General features: G+C 47.6%; 1 protein-coding gene across 9 annotated transcripts in view; it reads right to left on the reverse strand.

Moving 5' to 3' along the window:
- Positions 1-20,239, reverse strand: part of Prrc2b (proline rich coiled-coil 2B) — a 66,798-nt gene that overhangs the window by 25,390 nt on the left and 21,169 nt on the right. For 5 of the 9 annotated variants that reach the window (XM_029560013.1, XM_029560010.1, XM_029560006.1 and 2 more), the window contains exons 9-14: positions 17,018-17,108; positions 13,974-14,166; positions 8,173-8,488; positions 5,498-5,724; positions 4,754-4,756; positions 2,758-2,953 (exon numbers count right to left, since the gene is read on the reverse strand). In XM_029560013.1, the coding sequence (XP_029415873.1) occupies positions 2,758-2,953; positions 4,754-4,756; positions 5,498-5,724; positions 8,173-8,488; positions 13,974-14,166; positions 17,018-17,108 (1,026 nt within the window). The remainder of the gene's footprint in view (positions 1-2,757; positions 2,954-4,753; positions 4,757-5,497; positions 5,725-8,172; positions 8,489-13,973; positions 14,167-17,017; positions 17,109-20,239) is intronic. The other 4 variants (XM_008825617.2, XM_008825598.2, XM_017796423.2 and 1 more) reach the window with 2 other exon arrangements.

The raw sequence follows: 20,239 nt of genomic DNA on the forward strand, positions 1-20,239 counted from the left end.
CTAGAGGTTAAAGAAATGGCTCAGCAGTTAAGAGCTCTGTCTACCCCGAGTGGCACCAGCACACAAAAGGTGGGGTGAATACTCGAGACTGGAGGCGATCGACTGGCCAGACACTTTCATGAAGAGGCAAAGACCCAAGTCACGAAGGAGTAAAGGGAGCCCAGGGTCTAGAAAGAAGACGAGACTGAAAAGAGAGACAGAGATGGGGCTGGAGAGATGACTCAGGTTAAGAACAAAGAGACACTGGTAAAGCACAGGCAAATCTTGCCTGGCGTGGTGGCACATGGCTTTTGTTCAAGCACTCAGGAGACAGAGGCAGGTGGAGCTCTCTGAGTTCAAAGCCAGCCTGATCTATATAATGAGTTTTGGGGCCAGCTGGGGCGACTGGGAGACCCTATCTCAAAAAGATCAGGAAAAAAAAAAAAAAAAAAGAATGGGAAAACCTTGACATGAACAGTGAGGACAAAATAACAGAAATAGGAGTTGCAGAGACGGCTCAGAGGTTAAGAGCACTGACTACTCCTGCAGAGGACCCAGCTTCTATTCCCAGCACCCACATGGCAGCTAACGACTGTCCATGACTCCAGTTCCAGGGGATCCGATGTCCTCTTCTGACCTCCTCGGGCATTGCAGGACACCCACGGGTGCATCTACCTACACGCAAGCACAGTACCCACGTGGTGTCTAACAACTCTAGTTCCAAGGGATATACGCCCTCTTCTGGACTCTTTAGGCACTACACAACACAGATACAGGCAAAAGACTCATACACATAAAATAAAATAAATTCTTACAAAACCACAGAAATAGTTAACTACCTATTTGATGAAAACAAGGAAGAAGCAGAAGAGCCATCGGAGTTCGGATGAAGGGTGAAGCTACTGATCAGCCTTTGCTACCTCAAGGGTGCGTATCAGAATTTCAATGTTGTCACAGAATACAGAAGAGAAAAATTGCCCAAGGTTAGAAAAACAGCCAGGCACTGTAACAACCATGAGTCAAGCCTCTAATGTCAGCAAAGGCAGAGAGGCTCATGAGTTCAAGGCCAGCCTGAGGTACAGAGGGAGAACCTACCTCAGAACTACAGCCTGGGATACAGAGGGCAAGCCTGTTTCAAAACTACAGCAGGAAAATTTAATAAAACAAAATGCAGGGATGGAGGGAAAAAGAGATAAACAGAATAAAAATAGGAGAGCAGGAAAATCTAAATATAATAATCTAATAAATTTAAAGGAACCAACTTTGGTAGTTAAAAGCCATTGACTTGGGGCTGTAGAGATGGCTGAGTGGTTAAAGAGCACTTGCTGTTCTTGCAGAGTACCTGGGTTTGGTCCCTATCACCACATGATGGCTCACAACTGTCTAACTCCAGCTCCAGGGAATCCAGCACCCAGTGGCCTCCCACATGCAGGTGGTGCACATAAACTTGAGCACCCACACATATATAACGCATAATTTTTTTTTAAACTTCAAAAAATTGCCATAGACTTTCAGGGCGAGTATAGTCATTCTCTTGCATGTATAAGATACACTCCCTAAAAACCAGGGCTCAGAGAAGCCAGCAGGAAAGGTTGGAGAGGGAGGGGAAGGGTCATGCAAGAGTCTAAAACAAAATCTCAAATGTCAACCACTCTAGATCAGAAGTTGGTCACAAAACTACAAGCCTCAAAGGGAATTCAGGCTGTTATCTGTTTTTATAAATCAAGTTTTATTGGGAAACAACCATGTGCGCTCATTTATTGTTGTTTACAGCTGTTTGGTAGCTGATAAAAGCCTACAGTATGTACTATCTGAGGGACAAAGTTTGCGGCCATGAAAGCCATAGCATCTAACCATAACAAGGCAACACTGGAAGCGAGCACTGTTAAGCCGTCACCAAGTCAGACATCAATAAATAAACGAGCATCCAGCATACCAGTTACAGAAAGAACAGAATAGTAAGACAAAGGATTGAACCAAAATCGGACTTTAATAAAAGGCATTAGACAAGCCTTGGGAAAGAATAATCATGGATAAAGAAAACCCAACGGTAAAAACAAAGAGGGACTCAGTGAACAGTAATCCAGGAGAGATATAAGAGTTGATCCAACTTGCTGAGAATGTGGTGCACACCATTAATCTCAGCACTTGGGAGGCAGAGGCAGGAGGGTTTCTGTGAGCTCGAGGCCAGCCTGGTCTACATAGTAAGTTCTAGGCCACCTGGCTATAGGGAGACCTTGTTGCAACAACAACAAAAAGTTAATCTAAACAACTTACAACACACAATTTCATGACTTTTCCCAAACAACTTTTTTATTTCCTGAGACGGGATATCAACCTGTAGCCCAGGTGATCTCAAACTCACCAGCCTATCTCAGCCTCCTGAGTGCTGAGATTACACACACACTCCCAACAACTTTGACAAGAACACAACCATAGCTTTAACTTTGCAAAACTCAGACCGGTTGCATGACCTGACAGAGGCCAGACAAGATTCCAATGGGTCTATATACACACACACACACACACACACACACACACACACACACGAACACAACTGTACCTTTAACTTTGTAAAACTCAGACCAGTTGCATGACCTGACAAAGGCCAGACAAAATTTCAATGGGTCTACACACACACACACACCCCACCCAACAACTTTGACAGGAACACAACTGTACCTTTAACTTTGCAAAACTCAGACCAGTTGCATGACCTGACAAAGGCCAGACAGGCCTTTCACTGTGCTACCCATTCATTTGGGCCCCAGTGCTCACCTGAAGGATGCAGGGCTGAGGGGTAGAAGTCCACGGGGGTTCGAGTGGGTGTGATGCGTGGGTCCATGTAGGAGGGCATCATCATCCATCGAGGGTCAAAGCCCAACATCTGGGGGTGGTGCGGGTAGAAGGTACGCTGGGGGTGGGAAGGCGGAGGGTACACCGGCTGCCAGTGTTGCATCTTGTATAGCTGCTCCTAACAGAGGAAGAAGGCCTGGTTAGGTAGAGTAGGGTATATGTAAGTGCTCACAGGCACACTCCTCTAGCTCTCCAGGAGGGGGCATAGGAAAGCCCCAGGATGGGCAGCTGCTCCAAGGGGACCATGAGCATAGCGTGTTACAACTTTCAGGCTGAGCTGACAGCCACGTTGTTATGGCCAGGGCCTGTCTGTACCTGCTCTAATCTCGTCAGACTAGGCTTCCAGTTAGAGATCTTTGCTAAATTTGACCAGCTCATCTCTCTAGGGCGTGACCACCTCCTTTGTCTCCATCTATCATGGGAGGATGGTGACCAATCTGTCCCTCCTCCCTCTAGTCCTCTATAGTTTCCACATCATTGGAGGTTATCTTTCCACATTCCCCACATTTGCCTGCCCCAAAGTTTCAGAAGAGTTTTCAGTGTCCTCTCTGCTTTCTGCCTAACAGATGGACCCCAGAAAGCTACCGGCAGCCAAAGGAGTCCTGTAGGATCTGGCCGGATCTGCCTCCCTCACTACACCCCCATAACACACGCCTGCCTTCTGCTTCAGTCCTTCAGGCCTTTGGCATTCCTGGCCCCTTGGCTATGATGCTCCTCTCTCCTCCGCCCCTAAACTGAGTTTCTAGCCTAAGCACATTCCCTCTGGAAAGCAGTCAGCAGACCAGACCAGGTCCCTGTTCTGTGCACTCTTGTGCTCCTCTGCACCTCACATAGCAGGCCACTGTTTTGTGTGGCTGTCTCCCTGGTTAAACCCTAAGAGGCTGTGTATGTGTAGTTCGCTGGGACACTGTGCTCTGGCACCCTTGGGTGCACAAAAGATGAACACAAATCATCTGATACCCTTGCTCTTCCCGACCAGAGACCTCTGATACAGTTGTCTACGTGGGCCCTGAATCCACACTGTGAGGTTTATGTGCTGAGTCAGACTCCAAGGACAATCTCCCAAGAGGCCTGCAGCCCACTGGCCAGTCTGCAGACAGAAAGCCCCCTCAACCCGCCAAAGGGCTGTGGCTCATCCAGGTGTTTCCGCTGGCACTCCCAGCATCTCTGAGGAGTGCTCAATCACCAGAGCTCATTGATGGGGAGACTAGAGCTGCTAACTCCCCAGACCACGCAGCACTTCTGGCTAAACCCTAGGTCTCTGAGGACCAGAGCAGCCAGGTGCCCCTGCTGCTCTCAGGTATCCTTTTACTCTTGAGAGGGACTTTACCACCACTACCTCCTCCACCCCTACAAGGAGCTGCTGGGAGGACCAGCTGCCACTTCATCTGGCAGGCCCAACTGCAGAGATTCACCGTCAGCCTGCGAGTAACAGTGTGTTGTGCTTACATAACGATGCCATAAAAGTCACTGGTATGCTTCCATGGGCCCAGAGCAGAGAAGCTGGGTGGGGGTTTATAGGAAATTAAAGGAGATCCTGGGAAAGACTTAACACCTCAAGCATACCCATTTAGGACCATTTTTAGTTAATAACATACTATGCACCCAGCTGCTAGGCTTACATCAAGTAACCTCCTTTATTAACTCAGTTTTCATCAAAATCCTAACACCAACTGCTGTGTTTCTTTGTTCTCTTGGGTACTAGGAATTGAATCCAGGTCTCACTCCTACTAGGCAAGCCTCTATCCCTGTGCCACAGCCCCGGTCCCAATGACTACCACTGTCTACGGAGCACAGCTGCTGAGACTATAGGGACACAAGGCATCATTCTAGCCTCCGGCCACAGCATCTTCTCTGGAGCAAAATCACAGGTCCCTTTTCAAAAGGTTTCAGGACACCCATAGGAACAGCCTTTGACCTGCTCATGCATGTCACTGCCACAGAGCTCTCTGCCCGCTGAGGCAGTTATACATTCTCTCTGGTTTACACAAGAAGACCAGGGCCTTGATGGGCACCGTGAACCTGTCTAGTGCCACACAGTGCTGCTTGAGAAACACTGTCAGGATGGAAGCCCTTCTCCAATTTGATCTCTTAATCCAAAGCTGACAAGCCCTTCTAGCGGCTCCTGAGATAGTACATAAAGTTCTCAAGGCCACAGAGGGCCCCAGCAGCCTCTGTGTGTCTCAGCTGTGCCAGAGGGGAACTATTCGGAATGAAGAAACTCCCCAAAGTGAAGCAATGCAAGTCAGAGGGCACACCACTCAGTGTACACAAGACCAGCAAACCACACGCATTTGATTCGTTTGCAGGAGCCCCTGACATGGGAATATTTTCCAAGGTCACAAGTCTTGAGTGCCAGTCTTGACACCTGCACTGATTGCTGGGTTTTGGTGTTTCTTTTTATTTTATGTGTAAGTGTATTGCCTGCATGTATGTAAATGTACCTGTGTTGTGCAATGCCCATGGAGGTCAGAAGAAGGCATCAGATCCCCTGGAACTGGAGTTGCAGATGGTTGTTGCAGATGGTTGTTACTGCCATGTGGGTGCTGGGAATCAAACCTGGGTCCTCTGCAAGAGTAGCCAATACTCTTAACCACTGAGTCATCTCTCCAGCGGCCAGGCCTACTTATGATGACCTGGACGTCACACCTGTCTAATTTACCTGCTGCTGCTGCTGCTGCTGCTGTTGCTGCTGCTGTTGCTGCTGCTGCTGCTGGCGCTGGAACCGGGGAGGAAGAGACTTCTGATACTTGCTGAACTCCTGTGCAGGGGACCCCGTCTCCCTGCCTTCCTCCTCGCTGCTGCTGCTCTGAGCCACTACAGGAGAAGTAGTTGGTGTCTCTTCTGAGAACATGGTGGAGGCTTCCTGGATAGGGAATTCTGGGGAGCCTGGGAAAAAGGCAGGCAGAGAAATGTCCCAGTGAACCCACACGGGCTGGCAACTGTACAGTGAACATCAGGGTCTTCAGCCTGAGGCTGCAAATGTCCCACTGAGTAACTGGGCCCCATGCTGCACTGCATCAATTGAACTGTGGATTCCCCAGGAAGCACGACAGTAAGGAGGCTCCACCTACCACCACCCAGAGACGAAGACACTAAGGATCAGGTCAGAACTGCACATTGCTGTGTTGGATCTGGTAAAGGACTCTGGTAATGAGAGCAGTCCCAAACACAGTGACTGCCTAGAGACTCATCACACCACAGGAGGGCGACGGGAGAGGGGTTGGAGTGGGGCTGTCTTCTGTAGTCTCCCTTGCCATTTCTACACCTGTAAGGATAACAGCCATGGTGCTTCCATGGGGCTTTTGTGAGAATTAAGTGAGATCATCTACATAACATACAAGGAACATGGCCTGGCCTGCTGATGCTCATGGCTGACTCAAGCTCACTGTCGCCTCCATGAACACTAAGAACTGCAGTCTTCACTTGGGCTTTAACCATCAGAAGTACATCTGCAGTTCCCTGAGGACCTTAGCCAGAAAGGCACTGGTGGCTTAGATGCCAATTACAACCCCCATATAAGAAGCTTCTATGGACTGAAAATTATAGGCCATGTCTCCCAGCAAGAGTTGATTTGAAAGGGCTGGAGAGAAGGCTCAGCGGTTAGTGTTTGCTGGTTTTTCAGAAGATTGCTGTTCAGTTCCCAGCACCCATATTGGGCAGCTCATAACCACCTGCAACTCCAGGTCCACGGGGATCTGATACCCCCTTCTGGCCTCTACAGGCACTCACAGACAGATAAATAATAAAATAAATATTTTTGTTTGATTTATATTTTTGAGACAGGGTCTCCCTGTAGCTCTAGCTGGCCTGGAACATGCTATGTAGATCAGAATGGCCTTGAACTCACAGAGATCCGCCTGCCTCTGCCTCCCAAATTCTGGGGTTAAAGGATTATGCCACCACGCAAAATCTTTAAAAGAAGAGTGCATCTGAACCGATGGATGGGAATGACAGAGAATACAGCTGATCGTGTCTCTGGAGGGTGACCCTTATCCCTACGTTAATTACAATGTACTGTCCACTATCTCTTGAACAGCCACACCACCCATTTCTTTTGGAACTGTTACTGTTGGGAAAAGTGTTGGGCAGGTCTCTTTTTGTTTTCTGTAAAAGGATCTTGTGCTTTCACCTATGTCTTCAGTCCTGTTTGGTTCAGCAGCACAGTGATAGTGATGGTGAGATCAATGGGATCAGCACACATGTGCAAGCTCTCTGTCCACTACCAACAGGCATGGGCCCTCAGCATGCTGGTACGTACCCAGAGTCACACATCTAAAATTACATTGTGTATGAGTACGTGTGTGTATGCACACATATGCAAGCCCACTCCTGGATTCTGTGCAGGTCACAAAATGAAAAGGTCAGAAAACAGCCTCCAAGAGTGTTCTTCCTTCTGCCGTGTGGGTTATGGGGACTGAGCTCAGGTTCTCAGGCTTGATGATCGCGTTCACTAGCTAGCTTTTCATCCTGCTAGCCCAACACATGGTATAGACGAAAAGCATTTCCAGAGAGGCCAGGCATTTCCCTAGCTAGTTTGTAAAATTGAAGATGGGGGGTTGGAGAGATGGCTCAGTGGTTAAGAGCGCTGACTGCTCTTGCAGAGGACCTGGGTTTGATTCCCAGCACCCACATGGCGGCTAGGAACCATCCCTAGCTCCAGTTCCAGGGGACTCCAAAGCCCTCTTCTGACCTCCAAGGCACTGCATGACACTGGTGCACTTACACACATGCAGGCAATACACTCATACACATAAAATGAAAAATAATAAATAGCTGGGCGTGGTGGCACACACCTGTAGTCCCAGCACTTGGGAGGCAGAGGCAGATGGATCTCTGTGAATTCAAGCCTAGCCTGGTCTACAAAATGAGTTCCAGGACAGCTGGGGTTACAGGGAGACCTTGTCTCAAAAAGACCAAATAAAATAAATAAATAAATAAATATAAATAAATAAATAAATAAATAAAATATTAAAAAAACAAACCCCACGAAGATGTGGTCTAAGTTAGATCCCCAGAACCCACATAAAGGTGGAAGGAGAGAATGGATTCCTCCATGTTGGACTCTGACCTACACACACACACACACACACACACACACACACACACACCACACATAACACACACACTCTGTGGCATGTGCCCCTACCCTACAATGATAATAAATTAGAACAAAAAAAGAGTTGAGATAGCGCCATGCAGGACCTAGACAAACGCCCCAGGCCTATGCTCCTAAAGAGATGTTTCCCAGTATAATGGAGCTTTAGCCACAGGTCCTGCCATCTCAGAATTAAATGGCCTGAGGACAACCAGCTGTGCGGCAAGGCCACCTCTCACCTTTGTGGACCGTAGGGCCATTTTCCTGTGGCATGGCCTTCTCAGTGCCAGGAGATCGGGGAAGCTCTTTCTCCACCAGCTTCGGGGCCTCGCTGGCCTTCTGGGCCTGCTTGCACTTCTGGTCCAGCTGTTTGAGTTTGGCAGCGCACGCAGCCAGCCTCTCCTCCCGGGCTCGGCGCTCCTCCTCCTCCCTGCGCTTTCGAGCTCGTTCCACAGCCTCGGACATCTCTGACTGGATGAATTTCTGCCGTGGGGGTGGCTTGTCCTCCTTGTCCTCGATGGACTGCTGGCGGAACACGCTGCCCACTGTGGACTTCTACCAGGGAAGGGGAGATGGTGGGTCACAGGCTGCTTCCTCTGTGTCGCGCCTCCCTCCAGAGCCCTTCAACACCTAAGAGCACGGTGATGAGACACGCAGACCTGCTTTGTTCTGAGACAGGATCTTCCTAAAATAGCAAGTGGGGGCTTGCAACGTACCATCCTCCTGCTTCAGCCTCTCAAGTGCTGGGATCACAGGCATGCATCACCATGTCTAGAGTCTGGGACTTAATTCTGATGCATCCTTTAATGTATCTGGAAAGTGGTTTGAGCAAGTACCAAGTTTCCATATAAGGTATTAGTAAAATGGGGCCAATAAAGGAAGTCCTTAGGGTTAGACAGATGAAAGGAAGTGATGCTCACAAGGTATTCAATGTAGCAATCACTAGGAAAATAGTAAATGGTGTTCCATGCTCCCAGCACAAACATGGACTGTGACCTCCACAGGAGCAGAAAGCATGCATTGTTCCTGAGTCACAAAAGTGCCTCCCACCCCCTGTGAAAATACACAAGCCCTGGAGCCTGACAAGTCAGGAGAAAACAGAGTTCACTGTTAGACCTGACAACTGCAAACTGGGAAGGCAGGGCTACAAGGATCTCTTTCCGACAGTTCCTCCATCCCCAAGTCTCTTGCTGATTGCTGGTTACAAGACTAGCAGGATGTTGAGTATGCTGTGGGGAAATGATCAATACCAAGATGTCTCGCTGATCTGCAAGGAGCAGAGATGCAGGGACAGAGTGGCAGAGACCTTGAGGAGGGAGGTGGATCCCAGCCACAGGCACCCCAGTGACTGTTGACTGTCACAGCAAAATGGCTTCCTGTTTTCTTTTTGTTAGTGTATGAGTGTATTGCCCACATATATGAAGGTACTCACTTGTTGCACGATGCCCTCAGAGGCGAGAAGAGGGCATTGGATTCCCTGGAACTGGAGTTATAGATGGATGTTAGCCATGATATGGATGCTGGGAACAGAACCTGGGTTCTCTGCAAGAGCAGCCAGTGCTCTTAACTGTTGAGCTGTCTCTCTAGCCCATGACTTCCTGTTTTGAAAGGTGGTCACATAGGTGTATGTCACTGTCAAAGACTGTCAAACAAAGGGCTGGAGAGACAGCTTAGCAGTTAAGAGCACTGGCAGCTTCAATGCCCTCTCTGACCTCCACGGGTACTACATGACACGGGTGCACTTACACACATGCAAGCAATACGTTCATACACATAAAATAAAAATTAAAAAAAAAGACTATCAAACAAAAATGACGAGGCTCTGCCTTTTCCCGTAGGATAATTACATCAATATAAAAGAAATACACACTTGCATTTCCACTTAAAATTAACTTCTTGGGATCCAGGAGTGATTATTATAATGGTAAGATTGTAAGCTCCAGGGGCTGGAGAGATGGCTCAGCAGTTAAGAGCACTGGCTGCTCGTGCAGAGGACCCTGGTTCAATTCCCAACACCCACAAGGTGGCTAACAACCATCCGAAACTCCAGCTCCATGGGATCTGATGCCCTCTTTTGACCTCCATGGGCACTCTATGGCACAGATGCACTTATATGCAAGCAATATACTCATACACATAAAATTAAAATAATAAATAAAATACTTGGAAAAAAAAAGATTATAAGCTCCAGTTCAGAAGCATGAACATTCTTTTTTTTTGGGGGGGGGGCGGTTCTTTTTGAGACAGGGTCTCCCCGTAGCCCCAGCTGCCCTGGAACTCACTATGTAGACCAGGCTGGCCTTGAACTCATGGAGATCCGCCTGCCTCTGCCTCCCAAATACTGGGATTAAAGGCGTGTGCCACCACGCCTGGCTGGAATATTCTTTTTGACACAATATTCTTTGGACCAACAATACACTTTTCTTTCACTTTGCAACTGAAAAAAACATTTTTTTAAGTGTGTGTGTGTGTGTGTGTGTGTGTGTGTGTGTATGTATGTGTGTCTGAGTCTATGCCACATGAATACAGGTGCCCTCAGAGGCCAGAAGACGGCACCAGATCCCCTGGAGGTACAGTTATAGGCAGTTGTAAGTCTCTGGATGTGGGTGCTGGGAACCAACTTGGGTCCTCTGTAAGAACAGCAAGTGCTCTTAATCTCTGAACAATCTTTCCAGCCCCATACTTTTTTTTATATTACATTATTATTTTTTTTTATAATGTGTGTGTTACATGTGTGGGCACATGGCCACAACAGATGTGTGGAGGTCAGAGGACAATCTCGGGAGCCAGTTCTCTCCTTCCACCATCTGAGTTCCCGAGTGAAACTCAGGTCAACAGGCTTGGCAGCAGCCTTTACCCATTGAGCCATCTTTCCAGACCCCTTTGCACAGCCTTAAATCTGATTATCTTCTGCCTATAAATTTCCTAGAAATAAAACGGTCTCAAAGGGTCCATGTTCATTGTCAAGACTTGTTATGTATTCTAAAGTAAGCTATTATTTTACAGTGTTTGGCAAAATACCTGAATGGAGACAATCTTTCAGAAACTTGATGCATGAATTTATTACATAGATTTCATGATGGTTGACTTTTTCAGTTAATTTCCAGCACTGCTGTGATTAACACAATTTTGAACACTGAGCAACTCCAATCAAAATATGAATGGAAATTAGCATCAATTGCTGGTAACTTCTAAGGGGAGAAGTCCTGTGTCTGTTCTGTTTCACCTTTAGGTCCCTGCGCCAGCACAGTGCCTGGACATACAGCACTCACTACAAAGACTCAGGTAAAAGGCATTTACACTGTGTAAAATGTGGAATGGGAGCCTTTACTGAAAAGGCCATGTTTCCTAAGAGTGTTTAAAACAATGCCTTTCTCTTCCCCAGAGCTTGACCTCGAGCCACTAGGTGTGGCAGGAAAGGTGGGGGTGTGTCAACTGGCAGGAAGTGACAGTGGCTTGGTGGGGGGCAGAGCCCATCAGGGCCAAGGCTGTGTGCATGGAGAGGTGGTTTGGTTTGGGACGTCAAAGGAGAGGGGCATGACATAGAAATTCAGGGTACTGTGGAGGACAGCACCTCTGAGGGCTGTGGAGGGCATCTGGTCACACACAGGGGCTGCCCAAGAAGTTCAGTGTTAGGAGCGACATGATTTCTGTTGGAGGAAAGAGGTACAAATACGTAATGGGGGACTGAAGAAATAGCTCTGGGTAAAAGTGCTTCTGTGCAAGCATGAGCTAGTTCGAATCCCCAGAATCCATGCAAAGTTGGATGCACAGCGTGAGTGTGGTCCCAGTGCTCCTATGGGGAGAGGGGAGGTGGAGACAGAACCCCCAAACCACCCAGGCTGGCTAACTTGGTATATACCACAGAAAACAGGACCCTGTCTCAAACAAGGTGGAAAGCAAAGACAGACACAATGTTGTCTTCGGACTGCTACACACTCTCTGTGGCACATGTGCACCTGGATTCACACACACACACACAGATAAAACTGTAATACATTCCTCAGAGCTGAAGGCATCCCTGTGACTTTAGGATTTTCAATACAGACAGATACAGATAAACAGATTCGGATGCCTGTCTACCAGGACACACTCCCTCTCTCCCTTGTTCTGTCCACTGAGAAGGACTAAGAGCAGTGACATTCCAATAGTTTGCCAAAGAGCACTCCTGCTGGTGGCTAAATACCACCTCCCACTCTAAGGAAGCAACGTGTCTTAAAACAGCTGATCCAGAATAAAAGAAAGACTGACATCAAGATGCGTTTTGCAAGGGATTCTTCAGAAAGTAAGGAGAGGCTCAAAACAAGACACCAGGGGCTGGAGAAGAGATGGCTCAGCAGTTAAGAACACTGGTTGTTCTTGCAGAAGACCCAGGTTCAAATCCCAGCACCCATATGGTAGTTAACAGCTGTCCATAACACCAGTCCCAGGGGATCTGATAGCCTCTTCTGACCTCCACGGGCGGGTGCACTTACCTACATGCAGGCAATACAAGCATACACATAAAATAAAAATAAAAATAAATAAAAAAAAAAAGACACGACACATAACAAGGTTCCATGCCAGAGAGACTCCCAAAAGCCAAATCAAAGATAATTTCAGCTTCACACCAGATAATAACAGATTAAAATCTGCTGAAATAAATGGATAAATTGAAAGTGTAATGAAGAGGGGTCAGCGAGGTGGCTCAGCAGGTTAAGGTGCCTGATGCACATCTAAGATGGATCCCCAGACCCCATGTAAAGGTGGAAATAAAGAACAGACTCCACGAAGTTGTCCTCTGACCGCCACACATATGTTCCCCCGCACCATGCACACACACAGGCAATAATAATACATTTAAAAAGCCTTTTTAAAGTATGGCAAATAATGGGGTATCCAGTCTCATTATTTTTTCCCACAGATTTCTTGTCAGTCACATGAGCAGAGAAGAGGGACTGCACACATGAGCCTTGGCAACATCACATTAGCCAAGAGACCAATGGGCAGAGCAAGTCAGTCATCTGGTGGGGTTCAATGAGAAGAACCTGTGGAATATCCCAGAGAACCCGGCCGAGGGTGGAAGCCTAACCATGAGGAAGCATCAAGCCTGCCCAATCCAAGGGGCATTCCACTGGCTTGTCTTCTTCCAAAGCATCTAAGCCGTGACTGTTAGGAAGAGGCTGTGGAACAGGTACAGGTTGGCAAGCAATTTGCAGGTGGGCTTTTGCATAAAGGACCTCGGTGGGATGGCTGCCTGGTGAATTGGAGCAGAGTCTAGGATGAGCCTCAGTGAGGTGGCAAGGCCCATTTCCTGTGGCTCTCTAGAAAGCATCACTGTCTGGGCAGAAAACAGACATTAGCATGCTTGGCAGTGAGAGGGACTGGCTGGGTAGGTGACATACTCTTCAATAACCTGGAAAAAACAGACTGGATTTAATTCCAAGTCTTCTACAACTTTTGCTATTGCTTTAAAGGAGGGGCTGGCCAGATGACTCAGTGGTAAAACATTTGCCTCAAAACCTGACAACCGGGAGTTCAATCTCTGGAACCCACATAAAGGTGGAAGTAGAGAAAGTTCTCAATGAAGTTATACTCTGACCTCCACATTCACGCAGTGACATACATGTCCCCCTCCCCCCACCTCTCAGCACACATATGCACACACAGCAATTAAATTTAATTAAAATTTTAAAAAGGGGGTAAATCCAGGCATGGTAGTGCATACCTTTAATCCCAGCACTTGGGAGGCAAAGGCAGGTGGATTTGAGATTGAGGTCAGCCTGGTCTACAAAACAAGTTCCAGGCCAGCTGGGGCTACAGGGAGGCCCTGTCTCAAAAAGACTGGGGTAGGGGGGAGAAAGAAATATAACCTGCACTTTTCAGAAACTCAGCCACTGACGTCAACAAAGTGCAAACCCACAGGACAGCAGGTAGAGACACTGTTATCTTTAGGAACTCTCAAGTGGAGGGGTGGGACGGAGGGAGGGAGAGAGAAAGGGAAGAAGAAACAGAAAGGTGGGGGCATGAGTCAGACACAGAGCCTGGAGGTCCATGGTACCTGGTAGTTGGGGCCTGATGCCCAGCTGTGAAGCTTCCTGGAAGGAGGCTGAGGTTCTGGCACCTTTTGGACGATACGGGATGTGCCTACTGCTTCGCTCCAGTCCTTTCCTTCCTCTTGAGTGCGCTTTGCATCAGTGCTGTCGGCAGAGCTCAGTGACAACTGCCGCTGCCGCCTTGGGTCCCAGCTGTTCCTAGGACAAATGGCACTCCATTAAGTTTTCCCAGACAATCCAAGCAGACCTCACTGATCAGGGGCTGCTGGGAATTCTGAAGCCAGCTATTAGGCCAATTTATAGACCAACTCTCCTTCAACACCAAACTCATGCCCTTTACGTGTAAATGCCAAAATTCGGCCCTAGTATGTGCCAAGTCACCATCGCTCACAGAGCTCCAGAGAGATGTGTAACTCTTCCCATCCTTGATGGCAAAGATAAGGTCTCCCTGCAGCCCCAGCTGGCCTGGAACTCACTACATAGACCAGGCTGGCCTTGAACTCACAGAGATCCACCCACCTTTGCCTCCAGCAAAATATTTTTTAAATACTAAAAAAAAGAAAAAAAACCCAACAAGATACCACAATGAATGACAGGTGTAGAGAAAGCAAAGCGGTACAGAAAAGGAGACCGTTCAAGAGGGCTGTGGCAAAGGCTCTGTGAGGGCGAGGAGGTGTGCTGGGCAGAGCCAAGAGCTGTGGCCAGCACGGCCAGGAATGCACAGGTGTCCAAGGAGACAGTATCAGAGAAGGCTGGGGCACGATAGCAAACACTCATGCCTACCATGTCCACACATACCTGCGACAGGCAGGTGAAGAAGAAAAGAAGGCAAGAACGGACAAGACAGAAAGATTAACGACCGCTAGAGACGGCTGACTTGGTTCTGGCCCACCGGAAATGACCTAGGTTCTTAGGAGATGAGGGAGGCAGTGTGAAGGAAAGGACGTCAGAGGCAGGACAGAAGGGAGGCACACGGGCTGACACTATGGTCCAAACAAGGAAGGGTGCTAGTCTCAAGAGCCCCAGAGACAAAGAAGAGGAAGTTCCAGGGGCCAATCTCACATGCAGAAATAAGAGAGAATGTCAGAGGAGACTCGGAAGCTCCAAGTGCATCCTGGGAGCTGGCTGTCATCAAGAAGCGCAAAACACAGGAGGGCAGGTTTTAGGAGGTCACTTGGCACTCTGAACCTGAGGCGTCCCTGGTCACAGCCGCTGGCAGAACTGGGTCAGAGCCCATGTTTGACTCCTTCACATTCAATCCCTATCTACCGTTAAGAGGCAGGGACACAGTGTCCTGCTGCCCCTTTCCGTCTGCAATGTTTCATGTCACTGTTTTTGTTTTTTGTCTCATTGGGTAGGATCTCCCTGTAGCTCTGGCTGACCTGGAACTCACTATGTAGACCAGGTTGGCCTTGAACTCACAGAGATCTGCCTGCCTCTGCCTCTAGTGCTGGGCCTACAGGCTGTGCCACCACACCTGGCCTCATGTCAATAATTTTGATTTCAATTAGCAATCGCATCTTCCTCTGAGCCTCACGTTCCAAGAACTGACCTGTAGATGCATTGCAGTGTCCCAAATGTATCCAAAGCTTCAGGTAAAAATGAACCACATGAAAATTAACTACTGAGGTCTTGGGCAATTCACGTTCTCTTTTCTTTTTAAAAATATTTTATTTATGAGCCGGGCGTGGTGGATCTCTGTGAGTTCAAGGCCAGCCTGGTCTACATAGTGAGTTCCAGGACAGCTGGGGCTACAGGGAGACCCTGTCTCAAAAAGACCCCCCCCCCAAAATTATTATTATTATTATTTTTATGTGTATGAGTGTACTGCTTGCATGTATGTAAGTGTACCCATGTTGAGGGTGCATGGAGGTCAAAAGAGGGCATCAGAACCCCTGGAACTGGAGTTATGGTTGTTAGCCATCCTGTGGGTTCTAGGAACCAAACCCAGGTCCTCTGCAAGAGCAGCCAGTGCTCTTAACTGCTGAGCCCATCACTCCAGCCCCTGCTAATTCACTTCAATGTTGTGTTAGAGAAAGCATGACAGAGCTGGCTGCCTGCTCCCTCTAGAATGGGGGCACTTATTTTGGATGAAATAACAAAGGAAAAGACTTGGGGACTCCACAGACATGCAAATTACTAACAAGAAAACAAAGAGGAAAACATTTGTTACATTAACAAAATATTGATGTCTCACAATGTAAAAGCACTCATCAGACTTTAAAAAGCACAGTGACCAATGTGCAAGGAAACAGGCAATTCAAACAGGAGATAAAGGAAAGCAGTCATGTGCTGGTATCCTAGCAGTTCCAGCGACAGTGATAAAACTAAAGGAATTGGAGCAGTGTCATCTTTTCCAAAGCGCACAAAGTAAAACTAGTCCAGTGGGATCCAAGAAACAGAGGTTAAAGGGGAGCAAGAGCTGGACGTGGTGGCGCACGCCTGTAGTCCCAGCACTTGGGAGGCAGAGGCAGGCGGATCTCTGTGAGTTCAAGGCCAGCCTGGCCTACATAGTGAGTTCCAGGATAGCTGGGGCTACAGGGAGACCCTGTCTCAAAAAGACCAAAAAAAAAAAAAAAAAAGGTAGCAAGAATGCTCCTGCTCCTGGCACCTCCTAGTGTGCTCCATGGCAGGCAAGCCTCTGAGAGATCTTGGATTTACAGGGTGAGTTCCCAAAGCATGGCCACAAGAGCTTTTCAGGATGCCACATCTATCTCTGGTCTGGGGAAGAAGTGGACCACATCACCACACTTGGGAAATCAGATGCAGAGGTTTCAAAGTCCAGGACACTGGACCCAGATGATCAAGCCTGGATGTAAAGCCTGCCCTGTTTCTGTGTGTTGTCCTCAGCAGCCCTCATCCTCACAGCTGAAGAAGGTTGCTATGGAAACCAGGATATGCACCTGGCACAGTGCTCACCATGCTGCAGCACCAACAAACGTGTATGTATGTGTGCATGCACGTGTATGTACGTATGCTTATTTCTACAAGGCTGCTGGCAGGTGACACTGAGCCTACGCTGGGAGCTGGGATGGGGGCAGGGCCTTACCACTTTGGCCGTCCATCCTTCACAGCTTCTTCTTCCTCCTCATCATCGCTGAACTTCAGTTTCTCAGAATAGTCTACTTCCTCGTGGAGGCCTACAACAGCAAGAGCGTCCAGAAAGAGGTGAAAACATGAGCCTGTCAGAGGCATTCAGGGCACCGCAAGATGGTATCTTGTAGTCAGGCCTGGAGCGTCCCAACTGAGGATCCAGTGACCACCCCTGCATAAGCTCTGCAGGGTCAGGAAGGGATAGTCCTGGCTTCTAGAAAGAGCAACACAGTTGGACAATACTAATCCTCCCATAGACAAGTTCTAAACCAAGACAGGTTTTTTTTTTGGTTTTTTTTGTTTTTTTTTTTTTAATGTTTTCTTTTTTTTGCTTTGTTTTTTATTTTTTATTTTTTGGTCTTTTTGAGACAGGGTCTCCCTATAGCCCCAGCTGGCCTGGAACTTGCTGTATAGACCAGGCTGGCCTTGAACTCACAGAGCTCTGCCTGCCTGCCTCTGCCTCCTGAATGCTGGGATTAAAGGCATGTGCCCAAGACAATTTAAAAAAATAAATTTTTTTGGAGACACTTTCTCTACATAGCTCAGGTTCCCACAACATTTCTCCAGACCTTACTTTCAGAGTGCCAGGGCTAAGGGTATACACCACTAAACCAGGTTCAAACTGTGCTTCAAGGCAAAGAGGAGGAAAAGAGGCATAAAACAGTCAGTAGTCTGTCTTTGCAACAAAGAAATGTCATCAGGGAGATCTCTAGGTCATTGTCTTATGTGCCATCTGGCAAAGGCAGCAAAAGTCTCCATTAATTGAGAAACCGTCATAGGTCCATACAACGAAATATTATTTAGTCATACAACGAAATATTATTTAGCCATAAAAATCAATGTAGGTGATCAGGGAGATGGCTCAGTGAGGCAGGTACTTGCTATGCAGGTCTGAGACCTCAGCTAGGACCCCATTACCCACATAAAAGCCTGACAGTGGTGCATGCCTATAAGCCAAGCACTGAGAGGCAGACATGGATGGACTACAGGAGTTCACCAGCCAGGCAGTCTAGCCAAAATGCTGAACATCTGGTTCAGTGAAGACCCTGTCTCTAAAAGTACAGTGGTATGGTGGCACACACCTTTAATCCAAGTACTCAGAAGGCAGAGGCAGGTAGACCTCTGTGAGACTGAGGTTGGCCTGGTCTACATAGTGAATTCCAGGCCAGCTGGGGCTCTAAGGTCTCAAAACCTACCCTCTAAAAATAATCAAAAAGAAACAAGTGAGGGGGAAGGCCGACAGAGGAAGACACCGAGGTGTCACCCTGATCTCCACACAGACACGCATCCCCTCCACAAATTAACTCATTAGTTAAAATAAGTACGAGTAAAGTATTAATGTGCTACGAGAGACCTTGTGCCAAGAAACCCTGCTAGAAAATAACAGAAAGTGGCCAAAGCCCAGAGACAAAGCACCAATGTGTTTCAAAATGAATGAAGCAGAAATTCAAAGAATTAAAGATAGAAATATGCAAATTTCCAATCACACTGGAAGTTAGGCACAGCATTCCACAATAGATCTAAGCTAAACACCAAAAACACCTAAGAGTTGACGGGCACTCCAGCACCTCCACTAGCCTGGGTATTTACAGGGCACTGAAGAACACCCATCTTTTCAAGTCTACTTGAGATATTCTGCAACACAGATCAGATCCTGATCATGAAACAAGTCTCAATAAGCTGAAAAGAACTGAAACTACAACAAAGATGTTCTCTGAGTAATTAGAACCAAGTTAGAAACCTAGGAACACCCTGATAATTAAAACAAGCGGATCTTTTAAAATAGGTTTAGAAGACAGACACTGGAGGGTGTGATGATTAATTCTGTCAGCTTGATTTGATTAAGAAATGCCTGGGGGGAGGGGGGTGCCTAGGGTATTAGTGAGGCACACTTTTAGGTGCAGTTATGTGGGCCTTTCCCAAAAGGACTGATTACCTGGGGAAGGAAGGCAGCCCTGAATATGGGCATCAGCACCCTGTGGGCTGGGGTACCAGACTGAATGAAAGGGGTAAAAGAGAAGCTGGCTGTACTCCAGCATTCTCTTTTCTCTGCTCCTGATTGATGCAGGTAAGAGCCTCAGCCACAACTATCACACCTTCCTCATGATGGACTATACCTCTCCATAACCTGAGCCCCAAATAAACCCTTCCTTCCTGAAGTTGCCTCCTGCCACGTCACTGGTCACAGTAACAAGAAAAGTCACTAACACAGAGAACATCAACAAAGTCAAAAGCTCTCTCGCTATAAAGTAGTATTAGTGGATATTCTTGTCCTTAAGAAAAGAGGGCATATCTATCAGATTCTACACACAAAGGAATATTAGCAGTAACTTCATGCTAGTAAGTCAACAGCTCAAAAGACATGAACAAACCAAGGCCTGGTCTCTGTTTGCAGTGGTGCCTGTCTGTAATCCCAGCACTGAGGGGAGGGAGAGCACCTAAGAGACAGGTGGACCCCAGGGGCTCCCTGGTTGGTCAGTCTAGTCAAGATGGTGAGATCCAGGTTCAGTGAGAGACTCTGCCTCAAAAGAGTAAGGTAGAGAGGGATAGAGGAAGACACCTAGTGTGGACTCTTGGCCTCCACACATGGGTGAGCACACACGCACACGCACATACAAAAAAAAATAAAAAAAAAAAAAAAAGGCCACTGGGGCTGGAGAGATGACTCAGCGGTTAAGAGCACTGACTGCTCTTGCAGATGACCCGGGTTCGATTTCCAGCACCCACATGGCAGCTAAGAACCATCCTTAAATCCAGTTCTAGGGGAATCTGATGCCCTCTTCTGACCTCTGTGGCATTGCATGACATGGGTGCACTCACATACATGCAGGTAATACACTTGTACACACAAAATAAAAATAATAAAATATTAAAAAAAAAAAAGACCACCACAAACACAGAGGCCATCTTAGTAAGACATTAGCAATTTAACTCTAGGCACACAAAAAGTCGGTATGGTACTCCAGGAATACCATACTGGTTAAGCACTGAAAAGATAATCAACACCATCTACCATGTTGTCCAAATAAAAGAGAAATGTCCTGTAGGCATGGTGGTCCACGCCTTTAGTCCCAGCACTTGGGAAGCAGAGGCAGGCAGATCTCTGTGAGTTCAAGGCCAGCCTGGTCTACATAGTGAGTTCCAGGACAGCTGGGGCTACAGGGAGACCCTGTCTCAA

Source organism: Nannospalax galili, unplaced genomic scaffold, assembly GCF_000622305.1.
Source record: "Nannospalax galili isolate Female #2095 unplaced genomic scaffold, S.galili_v1.0 scaffold290, whole genome shotgun sequence".
Taxonomy (NCBI): domain Eukaryota; kingdom Metazoa; phylum Chordata; class Mammalia; order Rodentia; family Spalacidae; genus Nannospalax; species Nannospalax galili.